The 13,604-nt window shown below is 36.8% G+C and overlaps 1 protein-coding gene across 8 annotated transcripts in view; it reads left to right on the top strand.

Moving 5' to 3' along the window:
- Positions 1-13,604, top strand: part of CCSER2 (coiled-coil serine rich protein 2) — a 64,049-nt gene that overhangs the window by 32,457 nt on the left and 17,988 nt on the right. For all 8 annotated transcript variants that reach the window (XM_050340649.1, XM_050340639.1, XM_050340648.1 and 5 more), the window contains 5 exons: positions 448-610; positions 1,209-1,404; positions 7,997-8,080; positions 8,526-8,612; positions 9,932-10,030. In XM_050340649.1, the coding sequence (XP_050196606.1) occupies positions 448-610; positions 1,209-1,404; positions 7,997-8,080; positions 8,526-8,612; positions 9,932-10,030 (629 nt within the window). The remainder of the gene's footprint in view (positions 1-447; positions 611-1,208; positions 1,405-7,996; positions 8,081-8,525; positions 8,613-9,931; positions 10,031-13,604) is intronic.

Raw genomic sequence — 13,604 nt, 5'->3', positions numbered from 1 at the left:
AGTAATGAAGCTGGTCTCTTTTGGAGTGCAGTACTCTTCTCTTTTTACAGTGTTGTCCTGCTGTGTTTGTGGTTGTTACAACTATTTAAAGACTTGAAGATAGGGCCCTTAAGAAAGACAGGAAACAGTTACTTTTTGATTTCTTTTCTTCCCTGTAGCTCTACCTCCTCCTCATGATTTTCTGCTTGAACTGGAAATACTGTTAAGGCTGGATTCTGTAGTTTCTGCTACAGGTTCCTCTTAATCTTGTAGCTAGTTTGTATGTTAGTAAAAATGTGACATCATTATATAAGTCTGCTTGACACTTCTAAAATACACAGTTTTGTATCAGTTAAACAAACAAACCAACCAGATTTTACACTGCATTTGTTACCAGCACATAGTAAATATTTTATTTACAAGGGAACAAATTTTATAATTTTTTTTTTAACTCTGTGCTTTCTATAGAGGAATGTGAAAATATGAGCCGTTATGATAGGCAAGACAGAAATGCTAGACAGCATCAGGAAGGATTCTGGAAAAGAGCACCACAACAGCGATGGAATGCACAGGATCATTATCATCTTGGCCATACTGATCATTACATCCATGGTAAAAATGATTTGAACAGGTAAAGGACTTGTCTTTATTCTCCCAAACAATACAACACTAATGAGAAATTCCTTTTGGCGTTAAAGGGTCTCAAGTGACACTGAGTACCAGGACATTTTCAGAATAGTTGTATGTCTGAGTGGGAGCATCACTGAGGCCTGTAACAATTGCTTCACAAAGCTTAGTCTTCTGTTTTTATTCCAAATACTTGTTACTTGTGTTGATGTGATACTAGAAATGCTTCATAAAAATACCTTATGTGTTCCAGTGTCTTACTACTTGCATATTATTAAGTTCAGACAGTTTGTTACTCTTTAATTTGTTGGTAAATTAAATGTAATCCAATAGTCCTTATAGGATTGAATGGCAGTTTGTAGAAATCCTGATGACGGAACTGGTTTGAGGGTACTGTGGTGTTAAGTCTGTGAGAGGTCTCCACAAGTGGAAAGGAAAGCTCTGCATTTAAGTGAAATGGCATTGACATTTTCTGATGTATTTATTTTCTGCCACAGTATGTAAATATAGCCCATGTTACATAAGGCCTTCCTTTTTTACTAAGTGCTTACTAACTCTGCTTTGCCACTGCTGTGTTTTTATGTTTTGAATTTCTTTCTTAGGGGATCGAACTACCGGGAATCTCCTGTTGGTCACTTGGAAAGCTACGGAGCACCCAACCTGTACCAGGCTCCCCGACAGCTGGTGGGTTTGCCGGAGAGTACTGTGATGCTGGATGAAATGACCCTGCGGCACATGGTCCAGGACTGCACAGCTGTCAAAACTCAGCTGCTGAAGCTGAAGAGGTTACTGCACCAGGTGAGCTGCTTAAATGGAAGAAAAGCAGTAAAGTATATTGCAGAGTGAGCCTAGGTGGGCTTATGTTTGTGGGTTGTTTTTTTTTTTTGCCTTATTAGGCCACTGACATTTGATTTATACATTGAATTACAGTGTTCAAGAAAGTGTGCCTTTTTGTTGCCATTTCAGATAGTACATTTTCTGCTTTCTGAGTGCTATACTGACTGCAAACAGTATTAAATACTGTTACCTTACTTCTCAGAGGAAATGTCAAGTTAAAAAAGAGTATCAATAGATGTCAAGACCAGCTTTTATTCACTAAGATCTGAAAAAGCTGGGAGTTACAAAAAAATTAAAAAATATTAAAATTGATCCCACCGATCAAACTTGAATTTTACAAGTCAGTGCTAAGGGCTTTTTCTTAAGGCTTTGTTTTCCTCATTCTTTTCACCCTGTCTGTGTGTTTTGACAAGAAGCTTAGCAAATCCTACTGGGTCATCTCTATTGGAAGTGTTCAAATTTAACCTTCCTATTTTATGAATTGTCATAAAAGCTTTTAAGGAGCTTTTTCATTTTACCTCAAACCGTAGCAAGTAGTGGGAGTAAACTGCTAAATGACTCAGCAGAACTATGACATTTGAGCTACAAAAATTCCTTTGTTACCATAAAAATAATGAACAGTCCATGAGACTTTCTTTGGAGGCATATACGGATTAGCATTGGGAAGTATTTGTATGATGTTCTCTTTTAATAGTAGATTTATTGCTCTTCGTTTCTAATAGGATAATGCAATGAAAAGAAGTTTGTACCTTAAAAGTAAGACACTAAAACAAAACATAGCAAAACAAAAAACAAATCAACCTTGAGGCTAATTCAAGGGTGTGACTGTGCCTTTTAGAAATGTGAGCATTTGCATCCTCTGGTAACTGAGATGTATTTCTATGTATTTCTGGTTCTGTCGGTGGAAAAACAATTGTAACAAAAATAACGTATTGTCAGAGGGAAGGTGTGTTCTTAGAACCCAGTGTCCAAGTGGTGGACTGCATAAACTGTGTCCCCAACAGCCCCAAGCATGCAGTTAATACAGAGATAGCAGAGAACTCTTTATCCAGAGCTTTTAATGCCGGTAACACAAGGACAATTAGGCAACATGTTGTATGTGTAGTTCATTGTGTAAAGGCATCCACATTATAGCCAAATAGTGTGTGGCCCTGCAGAATATCATATTTAAAATCTTGATCTAGTTTATAATAGCCGGACTTTCAAAAAAGGTTGTAGAACAAAACCTCACCTTCAAAAACTCAGATAAAGTTTTTTTGAAAGAACTTAAATGCACAAAATGAAGCAGTTACTCCTAATAAGTACATTTTTCAAAGTTTGCTCCTTCTCATGGCAAAAGCTTGATCTTCTCCCACTCTCTCCCCGTAGCAGTGAGTTTAGTAATAACAGGTATCACTCTTCCCTTCAAACTTTGTCATGCATACTTCTATTTTTCTGACCTGACCTAACCCTGTTTTGACTCACTGCTTCAAAAACTCATCACTGGACTTCTGAATGTTTATTCTACTCCCCTATGTATTATCCAGTCTTTTAATCAAACAATATTAATAGTAATGTAAAAGTAAATTAGCCTGCTGCAGAGTGGAAAACTTCAGACCTTTACTACCTTTATTTACTAAACAATTAGGGCAAAACTTGTGTGAAATACCTTTTCATTACATAAAGTGTTAAATTTTTACTGTAAACATCGAGCTCCATACTAATAGGAATGAGTAAAAATATTGCAACTTTTTATCAGCTTCCTGTAAAGAACAGAAATACAGTTTTGAAAATAATGAGTTGAACTTTAGCATTCTGAACTATGACTTTATCTCAGCCTGGGTGGTATGACAGATCTCTTCCTGCAAAATATAAAAAAACAAGGTACAAAGGTGGCAGCTTTCAAACTCCAGCTCTAATAAGGAAGCAGAAGTTCTTCTATTAGCTTCACCAACATTATACCCTTAAGTGTATGTCTTGCCTTTCTCCAGTTATGACATTCAGCAATAATATTTAATTTGAATAGGTAGAAATAGAGCTGTAGTCAGGACTTAGGCATGAGGTCTCACAGGAACAGTTATAGTGAAATAGGAAGAGTTAGTAATTAAATCTAGTTTTATACAATTATCTAATCATCTGTAGTGTGACTTAGTGTAGAGCACACCATGTAATGAATGTGTACCTAGCAGAGTCCTAGGGAGACTTAATGTGCTGTACTGGATTCATTGCTGTGACTGTAGCTCACATAACTGTATATAAATTACCTTGAGTATTACCAGCAGCATGGGCTTGGTGTTGCATTCCCAGTTCTGCTTGGAAAAACAAATAGTTATGTGAGTAATACAACCTTTCCTGAACTCCATGTGGCCAGGATAACAATGCCAGCAGTACACGTGCTGTCTGCTTACTCCTCACGTACTGCCAAATCCCTGTATCTTCAAACAGTGGAATCAGGAACAGGACTCTCTCTCCTGCAGAGTTCTTAAAAAATTTCACAGTAGTGAGTCAAACCTTCTCTGACTTTGCAGTAATGCTGTGCTGCTTAAATGGAGTGAAAAATGTAGATCCTTCTTGCGCTAAGTGCAGTTGTAATGATTTACAGGGAGATGTACTGCAGGTGAATGTTCTCTCTTTAATACTTAACTGGAGTGCTACCTTTGTATTGTAAGGAAGTAAATGCTTTTGAAGTCTAATTATGGTAATAATTGACATATAAATGTTAATGCCTCCTAAACATGGACTAAGGTACTTCATCTGCATGCTTAATAGTAAATAAGTTTTCTTCTGATCTTAAAAGGTTCTTCCTCCTCCTCCTCAATTAATTTCATAAACTTGCTGCTCTGGGTTGAGGCTACAGAGCTAATGTGTAAATACAATTATAAGTAAGGATGTTCTTTTTCTAATGCCCTGGAGCCTTTGATCTAGGTTAGGACTGACCATCCTCTGTAATAACTTCCTTCAAGACTGGTACCAGTGCCTTGCAACCACCCTGTGTTATCTCAGATCAGCCCTGACTGCTGTTTTAGGGAGGACAGAAACATGAAGTGGTTCAATGAACTGTGAGGTCTGTGAAGCCCTTTTTAATGTGAGAAGCAAGATTTATAAAAAATGTTTCTTTTCAACTTACCTTTCATGAATGGAATATTTTTTAAGCACATATCTTCACTGTAACTTATCAGATATGAGCAGCACATTTGTATGAAGAGGTGTGAATGAAAAGGTGAACCATGGAGTGGAAAACTGTGAAATGCATCAGTACATTTAGATCAGTGAGTCACTTGTGTACCTTTTAAATACATATTCACTGTGTTCTTTTCTTTTTGCATCTGATGAGATCTGTAAGAGAGATTTATCTTTGTTTATAAGAAGCCTGATGATAAGGAAGAAGTAGACTTATGAAATGCAAAATCTTCTCGGTGTCAGGTATTAAGTTGTATAAATTACCCCTACAATTATTTTCTTTTCTTAGCCACAGAAGAGTTCTCCTCAGTGATTTAACTGTGCTTGAAAGAAACAGAACAAAAAACAAATCAACAAACAATAGCAAAATCAAACTGAAAAACTGCAGGTTTCAGCAGTTGGTTCACTGTTGCACTGCCACAATAACAGCATTTGACAGTGGGCAATGGAAACTACATGACAGTGGTTTGTAGTGATACCTGAATGGAACTACGCTTGAAGTGCCAAGTAGTCAGCAGGTGAACAGCACCCTCTGCCTGATGGACACTTAACCTAACATCTTCGCTGTTCAAATGAGTAATTCATACTGAAGGAAACTTTGAACTGAGAATTGAAAGCTAGACCTTGGTAAAAATTTAGTAAACCTCAGTAAACTTCAGAAGCATTTGTTTAACATTTTTCAACTTCTTATTAAACTATAGGTGCTGTAATGTAAAATTATGTAAATAATTCTCAAGATGAAACTATTAGTATAATCTTAGTGTATTAAAAGGCAACATATGGTGTTAGGGAACCACAAGATAATTGCTGAAAGTGCAAATGGGTTGATTTTTGTAACAGAAGAACTTGAAATATGTTAGTGTAATGAGAACACCTTTTGTCTTTCAGCTTTAAGCTTTGTATCTTCCTCTCAAGCAATATAGGAGGTTTCTTCTGAGAGAGAATACCATTTATCTTGTTTCTTTTATTCTTTTAGAAGTTCTGTAGTTTTTCTTTATTTTACATGTGCTTTTAACTAAAGCCTGCAAGTAATACCACCCAAAGAAAGCAAGGAAAAAAGGGAAGCTGGAAAGGACAGGCAGTGAGAACAGCTGTGTGCTGTATAGAGGTGCATGTTTATGATGTTCAGATATGTTCCCAGGACTGTTATGCTGTATTGCATCACAGAGCTTGATTTTTGGTGTTAATTTTTGATTTTTGAAATAAACAACATAAAATGAGAACATTTAACTATTGAGAGGATAGAAGAAAATACAAGCAAATGTGACATTTTTGAGCTGCTGAACTGCTTATCAGCAGAAAAACTGCAGTGCTCAAAGCCCCACAATCCATGGTAGGTAAACTGCTGGTGGGAGTAATCAGCACAGTAGGTTGGAAAGGTAGTGAGGATTTTTTAGTCTATTCTTTACTATATACTTGTACCTGATAATATACATATTCATAAATAATAATCTGTCATTAAGTAAAAATCAACATTTACTATTCAGTTTACAAAAAGCGATAAATGAGTTCTTTGGGAATTTGTAAGGTGAAGCAAGCACAGGGGTTTGGTTGTCATTCATACTAAAGATTTCACACTTTTGTAAAATATTGGCATGAGAGCATGGTAGGTACAGCCACTCACAGGTACAGGTTCAGTTTGGGACTGTCCTTGGATGAGTTGCAGTGTGCCTGTGACAGCCGTCATGAAGTGTTATTCCCATGAGCTCATGTTTCTTGAGATGGATTAAAAATGACAGACGAAGACTTGAGACTTTAATCAAGAGCTTCAGTTAGACTGTAACGTTTGGGAGCAGGTTAGTAAAAATGTTTGACATGTAGCAGGTTATTTGTCCAGAGAAATAAAGTGCCTGACAGTGGGGAAGAAGTAATTGTTACATAATTTGCCTACCCCTACACTTAAATTGTATCTTAATCTCTCACTGAGTTTGTCTTAAAACAAGATCAGTTGCTTTGTAGAAAACTGAGATGGTATTAATTTTCTCAGCAGATGACTTTTGCAAAGGAATATGAAGTAATATTCAGCATGAAACCAGGTTACTCTGATAGCCATGACTGAAAAACTTTAGACATTCCTCTGGATTTGTCGTGTAGGCACTATGCAGATAAATGCTAAAGTGTTGCTGGGGAGGGCAATTACATCACTTCATACTCGTCTTCCGAAGTTAACATAAAGGTTTTCTCAGAGCAGGCTTCTCATCCTGGAGTATTCCAAAAGTGATGAGAATGTGTGTGTGGATTTTTTGCACCACAACCACCTGCTCCTTTTGTGCAGGTATTAGTAAATTTAGGATGGTTTTCCAAGTCTTGCCTGTGTATTTTCTAATGGTTTCTGACTTCAGCTTTGCTGTAATTTTATAAGCCTCTTGAAAACATGTCTTAAGGTGTGTGGTTACCTCAGTTTACATCGGGACCCCCCAAAACTGGCCAAAAGCTGAAGTGTGTGCTGTTGACTTAAGTCCTGCAAAAACTTTCCAGAGCATGTGATTGAGTTGAAAATCACTCTAGAAGGTAGTGGTTGAAACAGCTTTCTGTAACAAGCAACAGAAAAGGACTGTGAAATGATGAGTCACTACCCAATTACTTGACTGTTTCTTAAATGAGCATGTTATATTCTTGGATTAAACATTGTATGTGAAAAAATATATTTACATATACATATATAAAAATAGATAAATAAATTTATATCAAGTTAAAATAATATGTAACTGAAGACTATCCCTACATAGCTCATTAAGTGTGGAAGTCTGCAGTGTTAATCCTCCATCAGTTTACATACTTCAGGCCATGTACCTCAAGCCAAGTTTCATAGATTAATCCTAGCATGTGTTCACATGGGAGGCTTGAGTTTCCACTGACAATTAGAACTGGTTTTTATTCAGTTGCCCTGTGTTCTTTACATGTGTATTGACATAATTAAGGCAGCAGTAAGGGAATTGATGCAAATGAACTTAGTTCCTGCTTTGCCAGTGACTGAGTCAGGTATAGCATAGGGCTGATTTAAATCACCAGAGACTGTGACATACTAACCTTCTTTGTAATTAGTCCTTAGTCTACTGTTGTGGAATGTTTTATTACTCCACTTACTTGCTTTTTAATGACAATAAAAAGTATACCAGAGGTACAGAGCTTTTAAAAGCCATGCAAGGTACTTTTGCTTGAAATGGTTTGTCTTGTTTTGTGATTTTTTTTTTTTCCTTATTCAGGTGCTGTGCACATTCACAAGGAAAGTTTTCCTATCAGGGAAAAAAAGGGGAAATTAGGGGTAAGAGAAGTCAGGCACTGTAACAGGTTTTGCAGAGACCTAATGTATCTCCATCCTTGAGAGCAAGTTTGCAATGGAGCTGTTTCAGCAAGTAATTCAAGCTTGTGTTCTTGTTTTGCTCTCTGGTAGAGTGATGAAAATGTGTCGCTCCAGGACATCAACCTCTCAGTTCCATCGAGTCCGGAACCACAAGAGCCTGAGTCAACATTTAAGGTAAATGACACTGATTGACTCTACAGAAATAGAGATACAAACCTGTTTGTATTTAAAAAACACACCAAAAGTGTATGTCACTCTGACGTACTGCTTGTTGATTCTTTCTTCTGTTTAAATGCAAACCTAAGGAATATTTATACACTTCCTTTTTTCAGTTTTGTTAAAATGAGTTTTTAAAAAATTCACTTTTGAGTATTTATCTTTTTTTGTTTTGGCTCTGAACTTTACATAATTATAATGGCCTCTTAAAGAGACTTCCAGTCAAGCCTCTTCACTCTGTAGTCTGTGTGCCTACAGCCCATCTCTCCATGGGAATGGGAGGTGGAAATGTAATGTGCTGTTACTGCCAGTTCTCCATGCACACCTGATGTCCTGTAGGGGTGTGGAGTTAGACTGTGTAGTCCTTACAGAAAACCTGATAGTGCCCATTGTTCTATTGCAGATGGATGATCTGCTGAATGAGATCAGGCAGCTCAAAGATGAACTGAAGAAAAAGGATGAAACAATCAACCAATTAGAGCATCAGCTTGTGAGTATAATGCTGAAAGTTTAGCAAAATCCCAAGTGTGCCCTGCAGAGTGGAACTTTAGCAGGCAATTCTGGTGAAGGCTTTAAGGCAGCTACACAGCTAACTTTTTTCCTACACTTTCATTATAACAAAGGAAGGTTTGGGTTCTGTTTGGACCCACCTGGCTCCTGGGTCTGTAGAGATTCAGTTCCAGCAGGCTGATTCTACATGTCCCAGTGTGTTTGCAGTTGTGCTCCTGAAATCTTTAATTCTGTAGACTAGTCATGATTTGTATTTGTGGCACTAGGCTGGGATGTTTTTACCACTGTTGAAAGTATTTCATTTCCAAAACTGTTTGAACAATAAATTCTAGAAACTGCTCTAGAATGCTAACTGCTCTAGAAAACTAACAATGGGCAAAGGTAAGACCATGTTTAAAGTATTTTAAAAATTAACAAATATTGGGCTTATCATTCTTGAAGCTTTTGTTGTTTTTTTTTAATCCTTCTCCGTTCCTCTACTCTATGTTGGTTTAATAAAAAATGGCACCATAGAATTTAAAACTGAGCAAGTTAGTATTCAAAGTTGATTCTTTTTAAAAAAAAAAAAAAACAAAAAACAAACCAACAATAAAAGGCATGTTGAATAGTCAGATTAAATTGGCCAAATAAGGACAAGTTATGGGGACACTTTCATAATAAATTAGGTTCAGGAAGACACAAGGCCTCAAGCAAAAGTCACATGTACCTTTTTGGTTTTGTTCTGAGTTTGGATTTTACCATGTGTATCTCTGCATTTAATTCTGGTAAATTCACCTGCTGTGATAATTCTTGTAAAATAACCCCACATGTTCAAGCCATTTAAAACCACAGCAAGATCTTACAGGTAGGGTAGATGAGATGCCAAGAGGTTCACACCATATTTGTTTATCATAGTTGGAGACAGCGTTGTGTGGTGATAAACTCTAAAGAAATGTCTAGAGTGTGCTTTTGTACCCATGTGCACTGGAGCTGACCTGGTCTTCATCCTTTCCCTGTCTAGTTTCAATCATTCCCTCTGAAACAGGAAAGATTGGGCTTTCTGCTCTGCTGTTAAAAGAAGAGAATCCCAGATCACTCTTTCCAGAAGTCAACCTTTATTCTGGATTACTTGTAAATACACTTCAGGAAAAGCAGCAGTTGTGCAGTGCTATAAATAGTATTTCCACAGTTTAATCATATTGTCGTCTAAAGTAGTATAATGCAGGATGTTTGAACACTGGGCCTTGGCTGTACTTTTCGAGAGGCTTAGTTGGTTAATCTATAATTCTTTTTCTTTTTCTCTTTTTGGGGGTAATGAAGGCCACTAGATGTAACTGCCAGAAGGAGAGTCAAAAACCTGCAGGGGCATCGCGCGCATACGCTGATAAATTCACACAAACCTCGTGGAGAAGGAGTTCTGTGAGTACTGTGTGCCTTCCTTCCCGGTTACCACTGCCTGCAGTTCATTCCCCACTTCTAATACTTTTGCTGCCATGCAAGGTGGCCTTCTTTAAGAGGTTCTGTGCTGCGTGTGGGAGTAGAATCCTTCCTGCAGAGCATCCCTCGCATTCTTTTGCAGCGCTTTTGTTTAAATGTTTGTTACAAACATTTCTTTTAAATTAAGTAATTAAATTTTGGAAATACTCTCTTTAAATAATCACCCTTTGTGCTATTTAAGTTACAGTCAGTCCAAGCTGTGTATCTAGTCATACTTAAAATATTTTCTTATATCCTGACTTTAAAGTCATAGGTATATCTTAGGGTTTTTTCCTGATCAGATTTTCATTGTTGACGTCTCATATTTGTTGCAGAAAAGCAACAGTATATTCTGAGTTTCAGTGCATAGATGCAAAAGCAAAAGTTAATATTGTTTAAGATTTCTTCTTCTTATTATGATAATTTATGTTAATAATTTGACTTCTTAAAAAATTATCAGGTGAAAATCACTTTGACAAAAGACATCTTCATTGCCATATGTTGTTGCATGGTTCACATTTGCTTCCATTATATAAAACTTATATTCTCCATGGAACACTAATAGTACACTTAAGATGGGGAGGGACAATATATTTGATATTATGTAACGATAAGGAATTACCTTTGAATCTAAAACAAGGCTTTTGTCAGTCACTAGCAAGTAGAATTTCTGCTTTAGCTAGAAAACCCAAGAGATTTTATTAAAAGGCTAAAAATGGGTTTGATTTTTTTATTTCTTTGTTTTTACCCTACATTGAGTTACCTGATTTAAGACTGCAGTGAAGACAAATCACCTCTGCTATCCTTCTAAAATTACTCTTTTAAATATATAGTGCTAGGGTAGAAATATGACCACACTGTATGTTCAGCATGTGCTGGCAAACAGCTTTATCCAAGCTTTCCAACCTCCTCCTGTCTGATAAGAACCCAATGTAAAAAAATCATAACCTTAAGTAGCTTTTGGTTTGCTTTGACCCCTCTGCTCCAGAATGTACATGTCATGTCTTTGTTTACCCCATTTGTTTCTTTTACTTTGGAGCTTTTGAGTTCTTGCATTGTGTCTTCTTCCTATGTTTTAATTTCATGTGTGTGATGTTCATGTCATGTTTTTGTGCATTGATATTGTTATAGTGCCTGTTGTTTTCATGTTCCTCTTTTTCTATCTCATTTTTCACATGAATTCAGAAACACATTAGTGATCATGGAAAGTTAGTTGCTGACTACACAAGTTTTAGTTTGAGCAACTTATGGTATTAATTGATAAGACAAAAATACTGGAGAAGATGTGGAATTTGAGTTGCTGTCTCAAGCAGAAGGAGTCACTCAGCACAATTGTCTGTTTTGGTCAGGTTGGTCAGTATATTTCTTTTGAGTTATTTAGTAGTTTTGTTCAAAAAGACGTGTGTTTTTGTCAGGAGGAACTTTGGGTTAAGGGGCATTATCTTTAAGAAAATCAAAAACTACTGTATTTATGGCTGTGTGTGGGTATATGTAATGATACACATATATAGATGTAGGCCTAGATCATTAGATGCACATCCTAAACATCTCGGCATTTTCATCTACATGCAAAATTTCTCATGAAGTTGATGAAGAACGTAGGAAAATCCATGAAGTATTGACAAATTTCAAAATACACTGCTTCTCAGGAGCTTTTGTTTGTAAACTTTGGGTAGAATGTGTTGGGTGTATTTTGGGGTGGTTTTTTTCAATGTCTTCACTGGCGTGTTTGTAAGTTACAGGGTTTCTGTAAGCCAGCAGAAACTGATGGGAGCTCCTTGATGTGGGATTTCTTCAAGGAGGACCATAGTTTGTTTTAGCCTACTTTTAAGCCTACTTTTCTAGCCTGCTTTTGGTTCTAATGATCGGACCTCAACTGTCTGGTTTAATGCTTCATCTACTAACATGCATTTGGATGCTTCCTTACATGGCTTAATAGAAGTATAAATGTATAGAATTAGTTTTGATCTAGAACCCAGTGACAGAAAATGTCTCTTGTAATGGAAAGGAAACAGAATCAGCTCTTATTTTCTTGAGGTAAGAGTACAGTAAATAGAAACAAGGAGACATCTGAGTAAAATGTATTCTCGCTAGTAAAAAAACCCCAAAAACACTCTTCAAGAAATTGTCTTGCTTTATTAACATTCCTGTTCAGTTTACTTTATTGGTCTTGACTTAAAAGTATAGACTAGGAGAAATCAGGTTTCTTGGTCCTAAATGTGATATAAATCATGAAAAAAATGGTGTAACGTGGTATAAATAACTATAAATCACTTAGAAAACCCCCTGAAAGTACTTTAAAAATCTCTGGAGAACACTATGAGACAAAGTTGAGCATCACATCAAAACAGACCATTTTCTAGAAATGTCTGGTAACATTAGATTAATCTTTGAAACTTGGTGCTCATGAAGTAAAACCTAGTGTCTGAAAAGAAGTGTGTTGGAAATTGGGCTTCTTACAAATATTGCCCAGCTGCTGTGTCTGTGACATGGTATTTCTTGTAAGCAGTGTCCTGAAAGGATGCTCAGCACTGAGGTAACTTCTGACTGTGTATTACTTTTGGTTAACTGTGTTCTGGATAAAGGGTTTTACAAGTATTCGCTGACAAAGGGGACTGTGACATTCCTCAAAGGATTTCTTACAGATCTCTTATACAGAATTCAGTACAATTAGTTTATGTCTGTCATTTAATTATCGTGGAAGAAAATAATTGAAACCTGCAAGAAGATAAAAAATACCTGAAGAAATTAATGTTCATGGACAGCTTGCAAGAAAGAAAAAGTGAGCATCCATTGCCACAGTTGTCTTGCAGGCTTTGCAGAATTGTTGCTGTAATACTAAATACTGGTATTTACTTTGAGAGTAAAGGGGTTAGATGTCAAGTTTTTGTTGATAAATGATTTGGCTTCTTGAATTGGAAAGGCTGTTTGCAGATGCTGAGAAGTAAAAGACAAGCAAGTAAATTACAAAGCCCTGAATCTGGTTGAAGATACTTGCAAAAGAGTCTGACCCCTGGGGTCCAGCTCCTTAGCATAACACAACTCCTCCTAGTTCATGGTTGCCTTTCCATTCCCTGCAGCTGTACCCAGTGTGTACAGTAAAAGCTGGGTATTTCCCTCTGGTATCAGAGCAGCTCACAGTGATGAGAATAAGCTTTGCTTCCCAAATGTGTGTTCACAAGTTAATTCTTGTCTCTGGTGAAATGAGAGCAGAACCTGTCAGTGTTCACGGGAACATGCATGTTCTTGTTCTTTGCTACATCTTTCTTCTCCCTTTGCCCCTGAGATATTCTTTGCCTTCCATTTGATTTTTGTTACAGATTATAATTCCAAAGGCTTTCCTGTCGATTGTTTTGATGAACCTTTGTAATACCTTGGCTGTCTTTGTGTACTTTTGTCTTCTAGGTCTCACTACCTCCTTGCATCTTAACCTTAGACGTCCTGTATGTGTCAGCTCCATGACTATGAATTTAAGCTTCCAGATTTTGAAGCCTAGTCCTTATATATTAGCATTCAT

Source organism: Myiozetetes cayanensis, unplaced genomic scaffold, assembly GCF_022539395.1.
Source record: "Myiozetetes cayanensis isolate MyiCay16 unplaced genomic scaffold, myiCay2020 scf10, whole genome shotgun sequence".
NCBI classification, from domain to species: Eukaryota; Metazoa; Chordata; class Aves; order Passeriformes; family Tyrannidae; genus Myiozetetes; species Myiozetetes cayanensis.
This window is presented reverse-complemented; position numbering and strand designations above follow the sequence as displayed.